Raw genomic sequence first — 21585 nt, forward strand, 5'->3', positions numbered from 1 at the left:
ACCCTACTCTTGACTAGCCCTAGTGGGTTCACACCACAATTGCACTTTGAATTAGTTTGCATTGGTACTGAAGACTATTCAGTGGGAGTCTCCCAAAATAAAGTTCTACTGAGCATGAGTAAGGACAGCAGAATCTGGTCCTTAAAACAGAAGCTAAACGGATTTGGCAGTGTGCACATAAATGCATTTGGGAAACAATAAGATACTGAAAATATCATTTATTATTTTAAAAACAATTTTATTCTGTATATTTAGAAATGTGTAATTTTAATAACTGCAAAGAAAAAATCAGCCACACCTGAATAGCTAATAACTGATTAACAGAATGCAGTGGTATATTATCTAAACAGTAGTAGTGCTGATGTGCCATAATAAATTGTCTATTAGTAAAAAAATACATTTCAGGGCACATAGTATAGCATCCTTATCACAAATTACAGTAGGGAGATTTTTCAAGATTTTAATCAAACTAGAGAATTCCGAGTTATATTCTTAAAATGCAGCACTTAAAAAGGTAACAACATTGTGCATTTTTTAAAAAATGTCCTTGTTTGTATATTGTAGAAATGCTGCTTTATTGCTGCAGATGTCAAAGTTCAAGGCTCAAAAGGTATGAGAATACAAAGATATCCTTAAGAAACTTTGTTTTGTTTTTATATATATTTATATATAAAAAGGTAAAGCTTATAAAAGTTAATTTACAAACCAAGAACAAAAGTGGTATGCACGCTTTATATACAGGCATTCTATAACATCTATAAATTTTCAAATGCATAGCAGAAAACATACCATCATTTTCTTCTGCTTCTCTTCTGGTTGGTCAACACAAACAATACTTGTTCTCTAAACCAGCAAGTTCACAATAAGTCACTTTGTCAATCTGTTTCATGATATATTAACTAGTTAAGCACAAAAGCCATACAAACTTAGTAATACAGAGAACTATGAGAACTAAGACTATTAAAAACATGAGGGTAAGGCATCCCTGCTGGTTAATATGTCTGTAGTAATGTGTTGGTTAATTTACAAATCCACAGAGGCAACTGAACCATAGTCATCTCACATGCTCTCTATCTTTCCCATGACAAAGAAAATTAACAATGTTTTCATGTACAGTAAGTAGACGTGCTTTTATAAGCCTCACAGTAGAGGAAAACATCTAAGTTGTGCTAGTCAAAAGTTTACAGCTACTTTATGGGACATGTACACCAAAAGAGCCATCTAAAAACCAGAGATGGAAATATAGTATTGTGTATTTTAACATAAAAGTAAAAACAAACAAAAAAAAAACCCTCCCACCCCCCAAGTTTAAAAAAAAACCCAAAAGCCAAATTCTGTAGTTCAACCAGTGGACTATGAACCAAATTCAATTTTTCTGTATGTATTCCATTGGTACTTCATTGGTACTTTAAAGTTTTAACAATGAAACATTAGCTATGTTCATTAAAAAACCCAAACCCAACATTCAGAACCCACAAGAACCCCACCTTGTTTCCACAGTACACTTCCCGTTTGCGGCATGTATTCTGACCATGGTTCAAGAGTGTACTTGCTAACCATTGTTAGTAAAAGCAAGATGCTTAAACACTAAGTTCCGTTAATACTTGATAGAGTCATTCAGTTTATATGTAAGGTCCATCTCAGTTTCACATTATTTACTCAGACAGCTAATTTAGATTAGAAGTGGTCAATTAGGACTGAGACACAGTTTGCTCCAACAAGATAGTTTGGATCTCCAGGAAGAGACTTGTTCTGCCAGGTTTTGGGGTCACCTGTGGGAGGAAAACACAATGTTGGTGTTTAGAATCCAATGTCAAACAGTGTACATCTTGAAAGAACCATGTTTTTGGATAGTACCTTTTAATTCAGAATCAGCATATTTTGCAATAAAAAGTATAGTTTGTATTTTATTGAGAAAAATAGGATAGTACAGTTTTAATTTAGTAAACTTCTTGTTGTTGTGGTAATTCAAGAGGGACTTGGTGGTACTCAAGGACTGTTGTACATACAAAACAGATTTGCTCTGAAGCAGCACCAACATAGTGCTTTCCTTTCAAATGATCAACACTAATCTATATTGGATACTCACAGGACTTCTGTATTAAAAAACAGAAAATTAGGACATTTTACTAAGCTACATTGACTAATCCTTCAAGAATCTGTTTCATAATCTTAACAAAGATGAGTCAAAACTCAAGATAAGTTGTTCTACTCACTATGAAGTAGCGGGAATTTAATTTTGTATTATGAGTAATAATTTTTTTTATCTGAACACAGTATACCAGTAGTGCAGTATAATTGACAAAAGATGGTTACTTACCTGTGTCATAACTGTTCTTCGAGGTGTGGATGCAGACATGTATTCCACTCAGCTGTTCACATGCCCAGTGCACCAAAGCCAGAGAAATATGCCTGGCAGTATCAGTACGGATGGTGCTTGTGCCCTTTGCTTTGTCCCTCCCCTGACTATATTTGGGTGGTGCTGCCCCAATCCCGTTCAGTTCCTTCACATCAAAGCTTAGGCTGGAGACTCTACTGCAGAGGGGACAGAAGGTAGGTTGTGGAATACATGTCTGCATCCAAATCTCGAAGAACAGTTACAATACAGGTAAGTAACCATCTTTTCTTCTTCAAATATCAGCAGACATGTATGCCACACAGGTGACTCAAGCTGTTTAATGAGGAGGTGGAGCTCAGAGTCTATTTAAACAGTGACTGCAGAACTGCCTTCCCAAAAGTTTGCATCAGCCCTTGATGCTGTGGTGACAGCATAATATCTAACAAAGGTGTGCGCTGGAGACCACATTGCAGCACTGTAGATATACACTATGGAAACATCTCTAAAAATGCTGTTGATTTATTGAGCTCTTGGTGAATGAGCGTATAATTACTTTGGGGACATAATCTAAGCCACTCCAAAAAGTTGTAGTAATATAGATATTCATTTAGAAATGGTTTGAGCTGAAACCAATTGTCCTTGCATCCACTCAATGTAAGATACGAACAGACGAGGTAATGAACGAAATGGTTTATCCTTTCCGAATAAAATGCCAAATACCTTCCTCACCTCAAAGACGTTCTTCTGCACCCAAATATGATATGTGGAAAAAAAATACAGGTAAGTAAGTGTGACACTCTGTACCTCGAAGTAGCATCCTCGAGCCCCCATATTCACCACTGTGATATGATTGATATGTTTGGTGCAATACATGCCTTGTGAGGGATCATTTTTAAAAAGTCTTGATCTGTTGAACACTAATATTCTTTTGGATTCTATGTACTATCACTGTATGTGAAGTATTGCTGTACGTGCTCCTGAAATATGTTGTGAGATTGGGAAACTCCCACAGCTAGCCTTTCAGCTGCAACAAAGGAGGGCCAGACAAGTGTTGACGTCTGATCAAAAAAAATCCACTTTTCCAGAGGCTTCTCAGAGAGTGCACATAGGCAATGGAGACTGCCTGGCCCCAACATCACAGCAAGCATCTTTCTAGCAGCTGGAAGAAGGTATAAAGAGAGAGACAAGTATCATCATCACTTGGCCTCTCGCCTCCCTCTCCCCACCAATCTTAATACCTGGAAGATTGTCCAGAAGACAAAGACTGAGATCAGGAGATTGGTCCCAAACTGGAAAGGAGTTCAGTCTGAGTATTAAGAACTGTAAGATGCCTGTAACAGACAGTGGGGTGAGAGTCTGTTTGATTCAAATCTTGCTTAGTCTGTTAAAGTTAGAATTTAGACTGTGAATTTATTTTTATTTATAAGGTAATCAACTTTGATCTCTATGCCTGCTACTTATCACTTAAAATAGTAAGTCTTTCTGTAGTTAATAAATCTGTTTTATATTTTATGTATGTTTTAGGTTGAAGTGCTTGTGGAATCTCAGCTCAGATTACAAAGGCTGGTGCATGTCCACTTTTCTACGAAGAAGTGGCAAATTTATTAATGATCTTTTCATTGCCCAAGGGAGCCTTGAGCAGTGTGGTGGGCTGGGGAGATTGACTGTTGCCTCTCTCTGAGTGGCTCAGGGAGCATTCATGCAATATAGGTGGGTGTTGGGCTCCAAATGGCAATGGCTGAGTGATCATAGTGCCTGGAGGGGTGTTGGTGCTTGTCACAGTCACAGCTTTGTGGGAGACACCCAAGGCAGGAGAGTTTAGGAGGCACCATGGTCCCACAGTTCCAGGTTGTACCCTGAGGATTCCTATAACCTGATTTAGGTAAAACATCTCTCTCTTGACAGAAATTCTGGGTGTGGTCTTAAAATTACCTTGTCTTTGCAGGGCTGGGTGTGCAGGGAATGAGCCATTAGGACTTGTAATTTACTGATTTGTCCAGTGGATGTGATAGCTGCCAGGAAGGTAGACTTCTGGGAGAGCAGAGCCAATGAGTAGCTCTAATGGTGAACCCATTAGTGCAGTCAGCACCATATTAAGGTTCCACAATGGCACCATTTTCCTCACTGGTGGAAAGAGACAGACAATGCCTTTCAGAAACCTCCCTGCCATAGGACTTGAAAATACTGACTTTCCCCGAATAGGACCGTGGAAAGCTGAAATTGCAGCCAAATGAACTTTCAAGGAGCAAAGACCAGGCCCGAAGATTTCAACTACAATAAATTGTCGAAAATGTTCTGAATCTGGGCTGACAGATGAATTTCCTTAGAGATCACCCAAATTGAAAACTGCTTCCTCTCAGACAAGTAGGTAGGTGGCCCTCGTAGATGATTTTCTACTACTAAGCAGAACTTCTCTAACTGCTTCTGAACACCACATGTCTTCCTTATCTAGCCACACAAAGTCATGCAGTAAGGTGTAGACTGTCTGGCCATGATGTTGAATCAACAGGTCACGGCAAAAATGGAAAGACTTGTGAGGTCAAACTGATAGCATATGGAGATTGGAGAATTCTTGGTCATGCTAAAATCATGATCAGCTTGGCATGGTCCAATTTGAGGATAACCTGAGGGATAAGAGGGATGGGGAAAGGCACACAGTAGTTCGGACCCCAATTCAGATGAAATAGGTTTGTGAGGCATCCTGGCATTCTTGAAAAAGGGCCCTCAGCACACTGTTCTTCAGTACCCACGAGTGGTTGTTCGAGAAGATTCTGCTAAGGTGATCGGCCAGCTGATTCTGAGAGCCTGATAAGTGAGCCACTCCTAGCATATTTTTTTCTTTGATGCAGAAGTGCCAGAATGTTATTGCTTCATGACAAAGTTGACTGGAATGGGCTCCTCCCTGCTTGCTGACATAGTACATCACTGTGATATTGTCCATGAGTATTGTGCACTGCTGTTTCCTGAATGTGATGCCAAAAGGCCCGCCACACATTGTACATTGCCTGCAGCTCCAGCACATTGATATTACAGGACGCTTCCTGTTCCAACCACAATCCCTGAATTATTAATGATCCCAGATGCACTCCCTAACTTATGGAGGAGGCACCAGTGACTAACATTCTGGAGACATGGCACTGACAAAGGGAACCCCTTGAGACACATTGTCCTGAATTGTCTGCCACTGCAGAGCGTTTGGTATTTCCAGAGGTACTCACACCAGAATGTCTAGTGAATGGTAACTTGGACAATAAACAAGCCTCACATGTTGCACTATGTAGGTACATGTGGCCATATGGCCTTATAACTTCTGACACACTCGGGCTGTTGTGGTAGGATGTGGAAGTCCAGACATAGGTGGTTTTTTTGGAGGACCTGAGAAAGAGGAACAGAATATCTTCCTGCTAGAGGCCACCTCAGAGTCCTGCTGAGGAACGTCAGCATACTGGTACCATCTCCTGTGCTGATTTAGGCCTCATGGCTTGCTCCATCAGGTACTGCTTGAGTCTCAAGACCCTTGCCATCTGGGTCCTTTTCTTGAAGGACTTACAGATGGAGCCCCTAGCCTTAATGTGCCCCTCTCCCAGGCCGAGCGAACACCATGTGTGGGTATCACTATTCAGAATTTCCCCTCTACATAAAAGGCAATGTTTAAATCCTGGTGTAGGCATTCCACTGGAAAAACTACTGCTGAATTTCCAAACTAATCTAAAGTATTGCTAATAAACAACTAACTAAACTGTTTACAAGAAGTTCTCAAAGACCGGGGGGGAGGGCAGTGTGAAGAAACTGGGTGCTCCAACTCCAGTCTCAGGCAATGAGAAGGAAGTGAGAGTGGTCAGGGCAGCACCACCCCTATGGGTATGACTAGGCAAATTTCTACAGCTTTTGTGTGCTGGGCACGTGCACATCTAAATGGTATACATGTCTGCAGCAACTCAAAGAAGAACTACTAATCTTCGGGAGAAACTTTGCTAAAGCACTGATGTTCTAATGAGATAGTAATTTGCTGATATTTACATTAGATAAGATTTAAAACTGATATGTGTTCCACTTTTGGTCATTAAAGCTCCTGTGACACTTTCTTTAAAAACAGAGGGATTATTCTTGGTTGTCATTTGACAGAACTCAGAAGATAAATTCCAGTCTATACTTATTGCCCCTTGTAGTTTCAACTGGAGAAGTTCCCCACTCAATAAACCATTGCAAGATGTTGCTAATCCAAAATATAGTGTCCTCATTCCACCATTTCAGTGGTAGATTAAAGAACATTACTATGTTTATCTCAAAGCCTACAGGATAAATGTCACTATAAAATTTCAGTAAAATGGGCCAAAAAATACATCTGTCTTAAGATTTGGAGACCTCATTTACATAATACAGCATCTCAAACCTTTGTGCTAAAGGAGACAAATGTAAATTCCACAGTTTTCTGGAGAAACCCATGAAAACAAATATGAATTACACAATTTGCTGAAATGACACCAACACGTAATGTGGAGGCTGGGAAAAGTAAAAATGGCCTAGGGTTGTCACATGTATTTAGAGAATTTAAAAACAAATCAATTGATTGCAGCCAACAAATGCCAATTATTTAAAACTGTTCTCAAATAGAACTTTAGCTGCTGGAGGATTTTCAGTTCTGTAAATACATTAATTCCATTCAATATGGAAACCTGAGTCTTTTTAATACCTGAATACATTTGCAAAAGGTCAAAATTAGATTGTAATAAGAGTAGGTTTTAATCTCACAGATGAGGCAATCTGAAACATTTTAAAACATACACCTATAGTGCAGATTAGATTCTAACGAATACAACCTATAACTGTTACTCCACAAATTGAAGATACAACTACTTTCCCATGATTTGCACATTTAAATCCTTTGAAGTAATGACTGTACAATATCAAACTAATACAGTGCAACAAGTGTAATATAAAAGGAAAATGAATGTACTGTTAGTTAAGATGCAATTTAAATTCTCTCCACTCAAAAGTTAAAATGAGATTAACCAAGAATTTCAGATGTTTTAGGGATAATATAAAAGTATTTCTGACTTAAGTTTGGCAGAGAATAGGTCAGTATAAGTAATTAAATGTTCATTTAAAGAACAGGACATGGAAACAACTTAGAAAAAGCTGAGATCAAGCAAAAGATTGACTAGAAAAAGCACCATAGTGTTGCAAACCACTTCTATAAAGGCACCTGAAAAATCAGAGTCCTGTAACCAGCTAATTTAAAATGAGAAAACAAATATTTATTTAAGACACAGTATGGTCTACTTACATATCAGAAGACAGAATTGCCTAATTCTGAAATTGTCTCAAAAAGCAAGATTACTGATACATCCCATTTCAGTTAAACAGAATAAAATGTTGTGTTATAACTCCAATACAGAAAGTGTTAGTACTTGTATATGCTTTATCTCTCTCTCTCTCTCTCTCTCTCTCTCTCACACACAGAGGCTAATTTGGGAGAGGAAAAAGATCTGTCTTAAAGCAGTTTTGATTATTATTTGGGAGGACTAGAGTTTCTCCTTTCATTTCAAGTAAATTCATGAATAGATTTTTCAGTTACAAAATATAAGTACTTTAAAAAAATTTTATGTAGTTATGATGGTGTTTTTTGGGTCCCCGCCACTTAAGTATTAATGTTTTAACATTTCAAATATGTACATACAGTTAAGGTGATGTATGGAACACATGCATATAATAGCATAAAAACCATCCAAATGTTGATTTCTCTAAATCAGATGCCCATCATCAAAACTGATGCTCTAATCTTTCAGTGTCAACGCACTGTTGACAGGTATAGATACATTAATGACAATACATTTTGTTTTCAATACTGTATACATAAGTATTGTGTTTAAATATTATATACAGATTATATGTACACATTAGGGGTGTAAATCTTTCCATTGTAATGTTAGAAAGTAGCTGAATAAAACCTTGACTTTCTTCAAATGTGCAGATATTAATTTTTAAATTGCTGTAACTTCAGACATTTCATGAAATTGCTTGAAAACTTACATAAAAATTCTACTTCAGCCTAATACTGATCACCCAGAATTTCAGCCAACAATGTTTTCTCTGTTCCAAGTAAGGGGGTAAAAATGGTAGTGAGCATAGAGGAAAAAAGAACAGGCATACAAAACTGAAACCTGGTTGCAACTTCAACTATGAAAAGCCTCTCTCTACAATTCTGGGTTGAAAAAGGAGGTTGGTGAAGAAACAGGTGGAAGCAAGCAAGAAAAGTCATGTGGAAAATACAGCCATATTAGAATGAACTGTAAAATGCTTTCACAGACAAACACTGTAGTTTCCTTAAATGGTCTGATTGTAACCATCAACTTGCAAACATGAAAACAGTTAACATGTAATAAGTCATGATTTATAAATGTAGAGGTTAACATTTACAATTTCCCAAATTACTATATGGCCAATTAAGCAGAAGGCATGAATTTGTGGTATAAAAGCCCATTAGCAGTACCTAATCATTTCCCCCAATTTATTTAAGTGCAAATTTACAATTTTGAAGTGTTTGCAGCTGTAACAGTCCTCAAAGAAGAAAAAGTGGAAAGTGTGATGATATTTAACGGACCACGGATAAAGTAGATAATATAATACTGTATTTCTTTACCATTTTGGTTTGTCAACCACGATTTTAGCCATGAATTTGCACCATGAGTAATGAAAGTGAAATGGAGAGTTTGACACAAATACAATGATTGAGTTATTATATATTACACACGGTCACCTTTAGCCAAGGGATCTTAAATTACACGATAGCACCCAAAAGCCCCAAAAGGACAGAGGGAGGACAGCATACCCGACGAGGAGTCGGAGGATTTTAGAGCAAAAGACCAACCATCAGGGGTCATAGACGCACAATGTGGTAAGCGCAGCTCCACTGGCTTCAGGAATTTTAGTCCATGGGGCCCACACATTACCAACGGGCTAAGCAGTGTTTCACCTACAGTTAAAGAGAAACAAAAATAAAAGGTTATCAGTAGAAACCTGTTCTCCTTGAAATACATTCAATATTTTTTCGATACACAAACAAGAGCAAAATATGAAGAAATTAATTTATAAAACCTATGAAAATTCAGCCTTGCAAATAAAACAGGGCTACTCAGCAAGGTTGTTTCTGGTTGCCTTTCCTATAACCATACTCCAGTGAATTTCAACTGGACTGAATCATATTACAAAATGAAAGGCACAGGGCCAGACAGGCCAGATTATTTGACTACATTAGAATTTTTCTGACCTGTAATTCCAAACATGTGCTGCTATACATGCAAACATGTGAACCTCTCAGTGCCTTGCCAACACTACAGTTTTGCTCATACTACTGCTAGAGGTGGTTTACCTGCTAGGATGTCAACCATCTTAGTGTTTACAAGGGAACCCCAAAAGTCTCTTGTTAAAAGTAATAGCTGGGCTGGCAAATAGTTGCTTAAGAGCCCAGCCCTCTCAACAGTCAGAAGGTATGGAACAAGGAATTCAAAGTTTTATTTTTGCATTTAGCCGCTCAAGATGGCATTGAGAACATGCTCCTCAACTAAACAACCCATATTCAGATGATAGATCTAGGGTTGCTTTGAATCTTGTGTCGCAAAGTACCAATAGTGTCTTCATTGTAAATTCCAGAAATCGAAGTCCTGAAGGAGAGAAAAACTTCTCCTTAACTTACATAAATGAGACACGTATATGTTTAAAGGACTACTAGTTTCCATTTGCCTAGGTTCCGGGGTGGCTATTGATAAAAGAAACAGACTACAATAAAAAAAAAAAAAAAAAAAAGATTCCTAGGTTATATATGCTGTACTACTTGCCACTTTAATACACAGTAAAAAGTGTGTGTTTTAGGAAACAGCAATAGTCATTCAGTGATTGCCTCATCTGGCTTGTCTGAAAATCAAGACAAAAAAATAATCTCATTTGCTTTAGTATTTTCTACCTCACACCTATTTTTATAATGCAAAAAAGGAAAGAAAAAATGTGGCTGTTAGCAGCTCTTTGAAACTTCCAGCATTTGAGGTAAATTTTCTCAATGTATTTCGCTAACATGTCTCTAAATTTTTAAAAAGATAAATTACATAATGCTTTCAGTACTATATCATGTGAGGAAACATTAACCTGGCAGACCAGAATATACCCATTCACTGACTATAGAGATAATGAAGCAATGAAAGTCCATTTAAAAAAATTATTTTCAAAGTATATTAAAGTTTAATTTGTGCATGTCAACTTAGACTTAGATATTAAAAATTATAGTCAAAATTGAGACACCCTGAATTATTCTCCCACCAGAAAATATAATTGAAAAGAATACTACTTCCTCTGTACTTCTAGTTTGTGAACTTCTTGGGGCAGAGACCATGTCCTCCAATGTTTTGCAGTCAGTGCTTAGATAATGAATAGCAACAGATAATATATTAAGATACAAAGACAACTCTTACCTTTCTCTTTGTCTAAAGGTGGGAGGATACTATTATCTCTGCAGACCTTGAAATAGATTTCTTGCTCTATTCCCTCTGGAATGGCTCCTTGTGGTATAATTATACTAACTCCTGTCTCTATGGAGCTTAAAACGCCACCATTGCTGTTAAAAACACCTCTTGCTGTGGCTACTACTGTGTGTCCATCCTCCTCCTCATCATCCTCTAGTGCTGAAGGACTAAATGTGAGATAGATAAAGCATAGCAGTTTTATATACCTCCCCCAAAATCAGTAGCACACTCTGTATTTTGAATTAATTTACCAATGCAACAGTTACATTAGGCAGGCTAGCCCTTTTAAAGTGTAATCAGTCTCAACTAAGAAATAAGCCAAATAGACTAGTGTAATTTTTGCTTATCTTTTGAGAGAAAGGGTAAATGGAGATGCATTTCTGCTGTAATGAAAGAATTAACTTGGAAATTTACCCACAGCATCTGTTAACGACAGATTTTGGACCACTCAGAACTAGTTAGGTTTTAGAATTCTCAGTTTTTAGAGTTGTTTTGGGATAGTCTCCCCAACTACAGAGCTCAGCATAAGAGTACTAAAATTTACTAGAATTCTGTTGTTCCAGCACCTAGTCTGTCATGAGTTTAGTATCATATAAAAACACAAAGCAGCTGTATTATGTTGATAATTCTTATATGAACCTCACTGAGACTTTTCTTTCACTTATCTTTAAGGACAATTTGTCAGCCTTAACTTCTATAGCATCAATAAATACCACTTAGAATCCTACCATTTTCCAGGCTGTGAAATGAATGCTGCAGAGGACTGGAAAAAACCCTCACATTTTATCAGGAGGTTTATTGTACTTAAGTTGGTTTTATGTCAATTGCAGAAGTACTCATCTCTTTTGGTAAAAGACCAATAATTTAACAACTCAGGATCAGCTCAGCTTCTCATGGCATAACCCCCCCCCCCGCCCCAGCTGCTTTAGCGCAAACTGCTCATTCTTATGTTACATTACTGAATTTTAAAAAACAGTAAAAACTATTTCAAATTTGAATCATACATTATGGTCACATAACACATGGCAAATGAGACAACATATTTTGCAAAGATTTTACAAACAAACACCCTATTTTAAAACAAACAAATTGGGGAAATGCTCAAGTTAGCTAGAAGTATGTCCCTTATAGATGAGTGGATTTTCAGTTTTATGGTAGCTTCGTAATTTGAGTATGGGTAATTGCATCTTCCTCTTAAAACAGTTATATTGTTTGGTCTCAAAGCAAGTACAACACCATTGTTGAAATGACTGCTCTCTTTTCAAAAGAGTGCTTTTAAAAATTTACCTGAAATAATAATATAGCCTCCTCAGCACATACAAGACCACTCACACTGAATGTGTAGTGTTAAGCTGTGACAATAATAATTTAGTAATTCCAACTTCTGGAAAAGGGTTGTTTAGAGCAAGACTTGTTACTTTTTACTAAAAGACGTACAATAAGAACCATGCTGGACACAACTTCACTATTAAAAAGTAGGATACAGGGAGACAGGACACCCACGTCTCCCCAAAAGCCATTGCCATGCACTTCCCCCCCAATTCTCTGATCAGTCTCCAGTGTTAGTCCCAGAAGATGCATCCTGGTTTTTGATTACAGAGTCTGGGCAAACTAACAGCAATTCATCCAGGACTGGACACTGCCTAAAAAAACCTGCAATTTCATGAGCAACTCCATTCTTTAAAAACATTAAAAAAAAAATCTTACCTTACAGGAATGGCTTTAGGCACAGCATTAATGTTATTTGGTTGATATTTAGGCTTGTCTGCCAGTATGGAGAATGTATCCATTCCACTGTCAAACTCCGAAGGCTGCAATGAGCTGTGCGCTTTTAAAATTGGTTGAGGAGAATTTGGAGCCTTTGAGGGCAACTCTGGTTTATGCTGAGTTTCATTTGGCAGGAGATTGTGGTTGAATTTAGGACTTTCAAACTTTCGCTCAAATGGCCTGGCAGCACTTGTGTAAGGCTTCGTTGTAAAGCGATTATAAGCGGGGGTGACTGTTTTCTGAGTCTGCTCAGTTCCATTAATTGGACCCTTGTCAGGGAAGCTTTTCTGAGGATAGAAGGTAGACTGTACAGTGTCCTCTCGGTTGGAAGATCTGAAAGTTGCTGGTTTATTTTGAGATGGAGGTGGGTCAGGCTTGGGCACTGTGGAATTCTGGAAATCTACGGGCATACAGTTAACTGTAACACAAAATGGAAAAAACCACACATGAAAAATCCATAATATGTAAGCCTTAATATTCCATTTTACATCTCAGACACTTAGGTCTATTATGAAAAATTTGTATGTGCAGTAGGGCTGTCAATTAATCGCAGTTAACTCATGCGATTAACTACAAAATATTAACTGCGATTAAAAAAACTAATATTGATTAATCGCACTGTTAAACAATAGAATACCAATGGAAATTTATTAAATATTTGTGGATGGTTTATCTACATTTTCAAATACATTGATTTCTATTACAACAAGGAATACAAAGTGTACAGAACTTACTTTATATTATTTTTATTACAAATATTTGCACTGTAAAAATGATAAAAGAAATAGTATTTGTCAATTCACCTCATACAAGCACTGTAGTTCAGTCTCTTTACCATGAAAATGTAACTTACAAACGTAGATTTTTTTTTGTTACGTAACTTCACTCAAAAACAAAACAATGTAAAACTTTAGCGCCTACAGGTCCACTCTGTCCTACTTCAGCCAATCGCTCAGACCAACAAGTTTGGTTACAATTTGCAGGAGATAATGCTGCCAGCTTCTTATTTACAATGTCACCTGAAAGTGAGAACAGGCATTCGCATGGCACTTTTGTAGCCAGCACTGAAAGATATTTACATGCCAAATATGCTAAACATTCATATACCCCTTCATGTTTTGGCCACCATTCCAGAGGACATGCTTCCATGCTTATGATGCTCGTTAAAAAAATAATGCGTTAATTAAATTTCTGACTGAACTCCTTGGGGAAGAAATGTATGTCTCCTATTCTGTTTTACCCACATTCTGCCATATATTTAATGTTATAGCAATCTCGGATGATGACCCAGCGCATGTTTGTTTTAAGAACACTTTCACAGCAGATTTGACAAAACACAAAGAAGGTACCAATGTGAGATTTCTAAGGATATATATAGCACTCGACCCAAGGTTTAGGAATCTGAAGTACCTTCCAAAAATCTAAGAGGGATGAGGTGTGGAGCATGCTTTCAGATGTCTTAAAAGAGTAACACTCTGATGCGGAAACTACAGAACCCAAACCACCAAAAAAATGAACCTTCTGCTGGTGGCATCTGACTAAGATGATGAAAATGAGCATGCGTCGGTCCACTCTGCTTTGGATCGTTATTGAGCAGAAACCATCATCAGCCTAGACGCATGTCTTCTAGAATGGTGGTTGAAGCATGAAGCGACATGAATCTTTAGCGCATCTGGCACGTAAATATCTTGCGATGCCGGCTACAACAGTGCCATGCGAACACCTGTTCTCACTTTCAGGGGACATTGTAAACAAGACATGGGCGGCATTATCTTCTGCAAATTGTAACCAAACTTGTTGGTCTGAGCGATTGGCTGAAATAGGACTGAGTGGACTTGTAGGTTCTAAAGTTTTACATTGTTTTATTTCTGAATGCAGTTATTTTTTGTACATAATTCTACATTTGTAAATTCAACTTTCATGATAAAGAGATTGCACTACAGCACTTGTATTAGGTGAATTGAAATATACTATTTCTTTTGTTTTTTACAGTGCAAATATTTGTAATCAAAAATAAATATAGAGTGAGCACTGTACACTTTGTATTTTGCGTTGTAATTTAAATCAATATATTTGAAAATGTAGAGAACATCCAAAAATACTTAAATGGTATTCTATTATTAACAGTGCAATTAATTGCAATTAGTTTTTTTAATCACTTGATAGCCCTAATTTGCAGTAGATGTAGTGGGATATGATCATATGTTACTCACAAAGTTAGCATTAAGGGTTTCAGAACAGCACTGAAATTAAGCTACTGTTTAAAAGAAACATTATTAAAATTATATTTTTAAGAAATATAAAGGCTTACTTCCCATTTCTGGTCCTACACAGCCATGGCATAGGAATTTATAGTTTTCAAGAAATGTAGGTAGGACTTGTAGCCTAGTCATGGTCTTCTATAAAAAGTGTGTTACATTTAGGTATGTACTTCTTAGATGTCAGCCCTGCTAGCTTCCTAGTTGTAGGACAAATATGAAATTCAAAAATTAGAGTTAGCTTAAGTTTACTTAAGAAAATATATTTATGTGTTGTGAAGAAAGGCCCTGACTAGCAAGTAGAATGAAGGCCTTGAAAATAATAAGATATAAGGAATAAAATAGGGAGGATTTCTGATTCAAAGAATAGCTAATGAGAGAAGTGAAAATTGCTGAAAAGAAGGCCTCTCTCTAGCCAACTGGGATAACTGCAGATGGTTTTAAAAAAGACAAAAAAAAGAGAATCTGTCTTAAAATGAGCCAACATGACCCTTTCCTAGCCAACACACCAGTGTTAAAGCATACGTGAACCAGGTGCAGTGGAAAAACCTGTTGCAAGGAGAAGGGGAAGAAAGGAAATCTTATCTGCATTAAGACTGGAAATAAGGGTAAACTGTCACAAATTGGTTTGTAGCTGAAGTCAGTAACTGGCAATATCATATCACTTGTTTGTTAAAGAGGATAAAAAAAAGTAAACTATTGAAGGGTTCATTGCTAATACTTGCCTGACCACACCTGAGCCAACCAATACGTGTTTAAGAACCCCTGGGTTTTGCTGGTTTGTAAGTATCTTGATCAAATGCTTGTAAGTGTTTTGTTACTGTTTGAATGTAGTAAAATGCTTTACTTAGGCTTTTTAGGTAGGTTTAGAGTAATTGTAGAAGTGCTATTTTGGCCTTTGGGTTGAATAAAGGAATTTATGGTTAAATTAATTTTTAGTGGTTTCCCATATTAATAATCTCAAATAATAATTCCAACTCTAGTATACTTCATAGTGGTATGTCGCCTAAACTTTTGTTACCTGTATTAGCACATGTACAAATCATACATAAAACAGCATGTCTTTCCATAAAACATATGCCTAATTTACACAGCACAAATTTGCTCTAACCTTTTTATGAAATGGAGTAAAACAAAGCCACAAGTAGCTGAAGTGGCTGGAACCAAACAACAGATGAGCTACACTGCAACATCATCATAAGCCTGAGCTAAAACAAAGGACATTCTTTGTTAAGGCTGCCTAAACAAAGTAGAAAATTCTCTATTTTTGGGACTTGAGAGAGAGAACACATCATACTCAAAGAGTTGTGGGGGATGAGGAGGAGCTGGGAGACTGCCTATAAAGGAGAAAACAATAAAATTGAACTATGAAGACTAATCTGCTTTATCTCCGTTGAGACTGCTAACATGGAATCAACTACAATATAACAGTTGTTGCAATATGGAATCTTTCCCACAAGAGGCTCAGCTACCATCAAATTTTTTCATAGAACTCAGTAGAGTCTCCAAATTGTAAAAATATAACATTAGCTGATTGGTCCAGATTTCAACTAGTTCAAGTCCCGTAATTACTGTATGTCAGTGGTTCTCAACCAGAAGTAGGTGTATACCTGGGGGTATGTAGAGGTCTTCCAGGGAGTACATCAACTCACCTAGATATTTGCCTAGTTTACCAGCAGGCTACATAAAAAGCACTAGAGAACTCAGTCCAAACTAAAATTTCATACAATGAGTTACTTATACTGCTCTGTATTACTATACACTGAACTGTAGGCACAATATTTACATTCAAATTGATTTTATATGGTAAAAATGAGAAAGTAAGCAATTTTTAGTAATAGTGTGCTGTGATACTTTTGTATTCTTATGTCTGATTTTGTAAGCAAGTATTTTTTAAGTGAGATGAAACCTGGGGGTATGCAAGACAAATCAGAATCCTGAAAAGGATACAGTAGTCTGGAAAGGTTGAGAGCCACTGTACTAACTTATACATCCAAGTCCCTGACAAATAGAGATTATTGTATCTTTAAGTATAAGTGGTCTAAGCAAGATTCCCCATTAATTGAAATGATTGCATCTTTAATCAATACTTTTATATGAACCTATTGGTTCTAATTCCCCAACTAATTTAAATTTTTTTACTTAAACTTGGGTAGAAATTATCGCTGTGACAGATACTTCACGTGCAAGAACTGAATAGTTCAATTTTAAAAAGTTTGTGCAGTAACTTAAGTCTGTATTGGAGAATAGGAAGCTAGGCAAACAGAACACTTGCGTAAATTCAACACTGCATCCTATTAGACGTGCCAACTTTCAGATTTCATACCCTCAGAAAGTGCAGACTTGGGATGTGCCTGAAGTAGTACGACAGGATTATTAATCGACTGAGGTTGAGTATACTGTACTGGAGGTAGGGGAGGAGTAGTAACTTGAGGAACGGGCTCATAGCGCTTTTCACCAACAGGTCTATCTGGGGGCTCAGCATCAGTAGGCTTCCCCCTGTTGGGAATAAAAGAAAAACAATAGGCTGACTTGTCCAATTTTACAAAAGTTTTCAGTTTCTGAATTCACCATTGTTTCTCCTTCTATAATACCTATAATTTTCATCTCTTCCTATGAACATTAACAGTTTCTGTATAACATTCAGTCCTAAGTACAAAACATTCATTTATAAGCACAAGAGATTTCAAGACAACACTGAATCCTTAAAAAGATTAGTAACACAAACCAAAAGATGGCAAACAAAAGGCAGATGACATTTTGGGTGTATTTTTGTGATGTTTTGCTCTAAATCCTTTGTTTTCAATTTAGTTTGGGTGGATTTTCAATTGAAGAACTGTGCTATTATTTAGGTAGGTATTAAAAAATAGTTTAATTTTAAATTACCTAGTTTTTTTAAAAAGCATAAATTGGATGTGCTATAGGAAGATTGATTTCTGTCAGAACTCTTCTAAATACACCCGATATTTCAACAATGCCATCTTAATTATAAATGCAATCAGCTTAAGCTTCACTAGCTTTATGTGCATAAATTTTAGCTAGTTAAATAAGCAAGCAATTTAAACTTAAATTTCAAATATTTCTCAGGAAATGGCCAATTTTCATAAATACCTATAGTTTTTGGCTATCGTAACTTAAACCTACTTTCAAAATTATTGTGTTTAAAATTTTAGGTGCACATAATGCCTGTGATAAATGTAACAGTGAGAGGACACCTTAAAACATCCTCACATCAACGGCAATCTTACCACTTGATGTTCCTTTTCAAGTAGTCATAGCTAGTGTAAGAGCCAAGAAATCTAGGTGATGGCAAAGCAAACAGCAATAGAAGAATGAAAGAAAAATGGTCATTCTATCTTAAGCACATTATTTCTTCATACTTTGAGTTAGTCCTAGAACTGTTAACATGACAAGACATTGTACAAAGAGACAGAATTAAGTTAGTCAGCTAGCATTCTGACACAAGACCCTTACTGTATATGTATATGTATAGTGATCAGACGCTATGCTTAATATGAAACTTTTGTCTATGAATTACAGGCAAGTGAGGCCTCACAGTAGATAAGTTCAGGTCAGACTGAAACAGAAACCTTCATTATATCTTGAACACCACTTAGAGTGCAATGAAAGAATTTCAGACCGTCATTCTACTTGACTGTAAATAGAATTTTAGTATTCTGAATTTGATATACTGTAGGTGCAATGCATGCTTATCTTATTCTGGAGCTATTTACTACACATATGCTGTAGTCAGTATTGCACTGCATATGACTGGCTGAGAAAGTTTTTATAGTGAAGAGTTCAATCTTATTCCTAGGGAAACTCTTTCAGCTCTCCATTATCAGTGTCCACACATTAAAAAAAGATTTCTGGTCAGCATTACCATGTCCTGTAGTTACTCTCCCAAATAACGATGATATTTTAATTTTGCCTACTGGGAGAAGAAACGTGAAACACACTCTCTCTCTCTTTCTCACTTTATGGTTTGTGTTGTGTTGATCTTTACTATTGTGATCCCTTTTTCTTTCTTGGGGAGTTGGGGACTACAATCAGGGAGTAGAAAACCTGAAGTGGAGCATCCACAGGGTCACTACTCGAAAAGAAGAATTATCCAGATATTCTGCAGGTATATTGTTCTAAAAGTTTAATATTGTTTTTATCATTGAGAAAGCAGCAAGATTTATGCAATAAACTGAAAATTACTACTAGCTCCATTTTCAATTAAAATTTGGGAATATTCCTTCCAACATACATACAACTCCGCTTAATGTTAATATGCGCGAATTTCAGTGAGAATGGACCTCTTCCCTCTCTATGGAGTACTTTAAAATTGTCCAAAAACATCACTTATGGTCGGTCATATTTAAAAAAATAAAATAAAGTACAGAGGCTATTCAAATAGTGTTCTCTTTCTAAGCCACATAAGTCAGATGCAAAGATGAAAACTAGCCTCTAACTGAAAAGAGCTTTGATATCACCTCATCTATGAGTGGCTCTCAGTTTTTATTTTGGTTACTTATTTTAAGGCAATTACTAGCTATGTAGTTGACAATTGATCGAACCCATTCAGCTTGTAGGACTACAGTCTGATATAGTGGCATTCACAAGTATTCTACCTCAATATTTAAAAAAATTAACCTAGTACAGATTTATAACTATTCGATAGACAAAAAAAAAAACTTAGCCAGTTTAGACTTCAAAATGTAGACTGCATCTGAAAACAGGATCTCTTTGGAAGGAAGAGTATTCCACAAAAATGTAGCTTTATTTTAAATGCACAAGTTTTATTTTTATTTCCTATTTTATTATGGTAGCAGGTAGAAGCTTCAAGAAAGAATCAGGGCCCCATTATGTTGGGTGCTCTAGACTGGTAGTTATCAGACAGTCTTTTCCCACTGACAGAAAGAAATTGTCAATGAATAACCAACATACTGAAGAACAAACAGTAACTCATTGCGAAGGCACTGGGAGCAATGGGTAATGCAACTGAAGAAATGGGTAGAGAACATTCTAGAAAATTAAGAGAACATTGGCTCTTCCTGAAAGAATGGACAAGATCCCACGTGGTGCATTCTATGGTTCCCCCCAATTTGAACCCCAGAATACTGCTCAATTTGAGATTTAAAAAAAAAAAAATCTCAAAGATTTTTGAGGCGAGATCACTCAGTTCTGCCTCAAGGAGAGAGCTACTCTCTTTGCCCATTCCGATACGGGCAAGATGAAACATAAAAGCAGGACACCCGCAGTCCCAACCCTGAAAAATGCTGTGAGGAGATTGGACTGGGATGGCCACTCTCACAGCTAGTAAACAAGGCCTGTGCCTGCAAAAAGTCAATTATCCTCATTTTAAGATCTGAAGATGTCAGTATTGTAAAAGGGCACTTTGGAGCTGGGCACCTGGCCAACGGCCACAACTCTCCGGTCACCCAACTCTGAAGGCAGTGCAGAAGTAAGGGTGGCAATACCACGAACCCCGCATAAATAACCCTTGTGACCCCCGCAACTCCCTTTTGGGTCGGGACCCCAATTTGAGAAACTCTGGTCTCCACTGTGAAATCGGTATAGAATAGGGCTAAAAGCACACAAAAGACGAGATTTCAGAGGGAGAGACCAGATTTCACGGTCCATGACGCATTTTTCATGGCCGTGAATTTGGTAGGGCCCTGTCCAGGGGCTCCGACAGGACTCCCATCCCTCATGTGTTTGGGGAGGTGGGAAGCGTCAGATACTGCACTTGGTGGCATGTGAGCCTCCCCAAAGCAGTGGTGGTGTTAGCCACTGATGGAGAAGGAACGGGGGCAGACGACACTTAAACTCCAGAAGTCTGGCCACAGTTCTTCTCCTGATTGGAAGAGAGAGGAAGGTAGGGTCCCTGAGGTAGGGAAGGAACTATCCTATGCTCACTGTAACAATGAGGAAAAATCCACTAAAAACACTTCACTATTTTCAGTATATATTTATAGATAAGAAGGTTATGAAGAAGCTTTGGACACAGAAGATTCTGACTCAGGCCATGCTGTGGTGAGAAGGACCTGGAGAGCTGTCGGTCCGGACTGACCCTTATGCCCTCAGTACAGAGCACGAGGAGAGCAATGGGCGCAGACCAACAGACACTGCTTGCTAGAAATCTCCAATCTCAGAAACATGAAGCACATGTGTACCCACGTGTGGAATACCCAGAACTCAAATAGGAATCTTTACTTTCATCAGGTTTTACATAAAATTGTACAGATATTCCCGCCCCCGCCCCGTTTATATTCTTGTAAGAACATCCACAATGTATCTGAGGTTAAGGCTTTGTTCTCCTCTAATTTACAACATTTTTACACCAGCTACACTGACTTTAATTAAGCTACTTATGATACCAGGGCCAATGAAAGGATCATCAAACTCATAGGCTGTCTACATTGGGAAAAATTTACCAAAAAATTCTCACTGGTTCCAAAACCTGCTGCAGAGCACTTTCGTAGAGTGGTGGCTCTGGCTTCTAGACTCACTTTTACCACTCTCTCAGTTAAGCCTGCTGAAAAGTAAATTTAATCAAAATGGTGTTATATATCCAGCTGCAGGTCCCTCACCTACACTATGGCTCCTACCACTTTTCAATAAACATCCTTTCATCTCAGTGGTAGAACAGTGCTAAGAAATGGATATTACTCATTTTCTACTTTTGTGACAAATCTACACAATTTGTTCAAGTTGTTAA

The 21585-nt window shown here is 37.4% G+C and overlaps 1 protein-coding gene across 10 annotated transcripts in view; it reads right to left on the bottom strand.

Moving 5' to 3' along the window:
• Positions 1–217: 217 nt before the first annotated feature.
• Positions 218–21585, bottom strand: part of TJP1 (tight junction protein 1) — a 308680-nt gene continuing 287312 nt past the window's right edge. For 6 of the 10 annotated variants that reach the window (XM_075133036.1, XM_075133032.1, XM_075133035.1 and 3 more), the window contains 5 exons: positions 17206–17378; positions 12562–13039; positions 10804–11021; positions 9171–9314; positions 218–1772 (listed from right to left, as the gene is read on the bottom strand). In XM_075133036.1, the coding sequence (XP_074989137.1) occupies positions 1678–1772; positions 9171–9314; positions 10804–11021; positions 12562–13039; positions 17206–17378 (1108 nt within the window). In that variant the 3' untranslated portion in view covers positions 218–1677. Of the gene's footprint in view, positions 1773–9098; positions 9315–10803; positions 11022–12561; positions 13040–17205; positions 17379–21585 lie in introns of all 10 variants that reach the window. The other 4 variants (XM_075133040.1, XM_075133034.1, XM_048866272.2 and 1 more) reach the window with 3 other exon arrangements.

This window comes from Caretta caretta, chromosome 10, assembly GCF_965140235.1.
Source record: "Caretta caretta isolate rCarCar2 chromosome 10, rCarCar1.hap1, whole genome shotgun sequence".
In the NCBI taxonomy this organism is placed as follows: Eukaryota; Metazoa; Chordata; order Testudines; family Cheloniidae; genus Caretta; species Caretta caretta.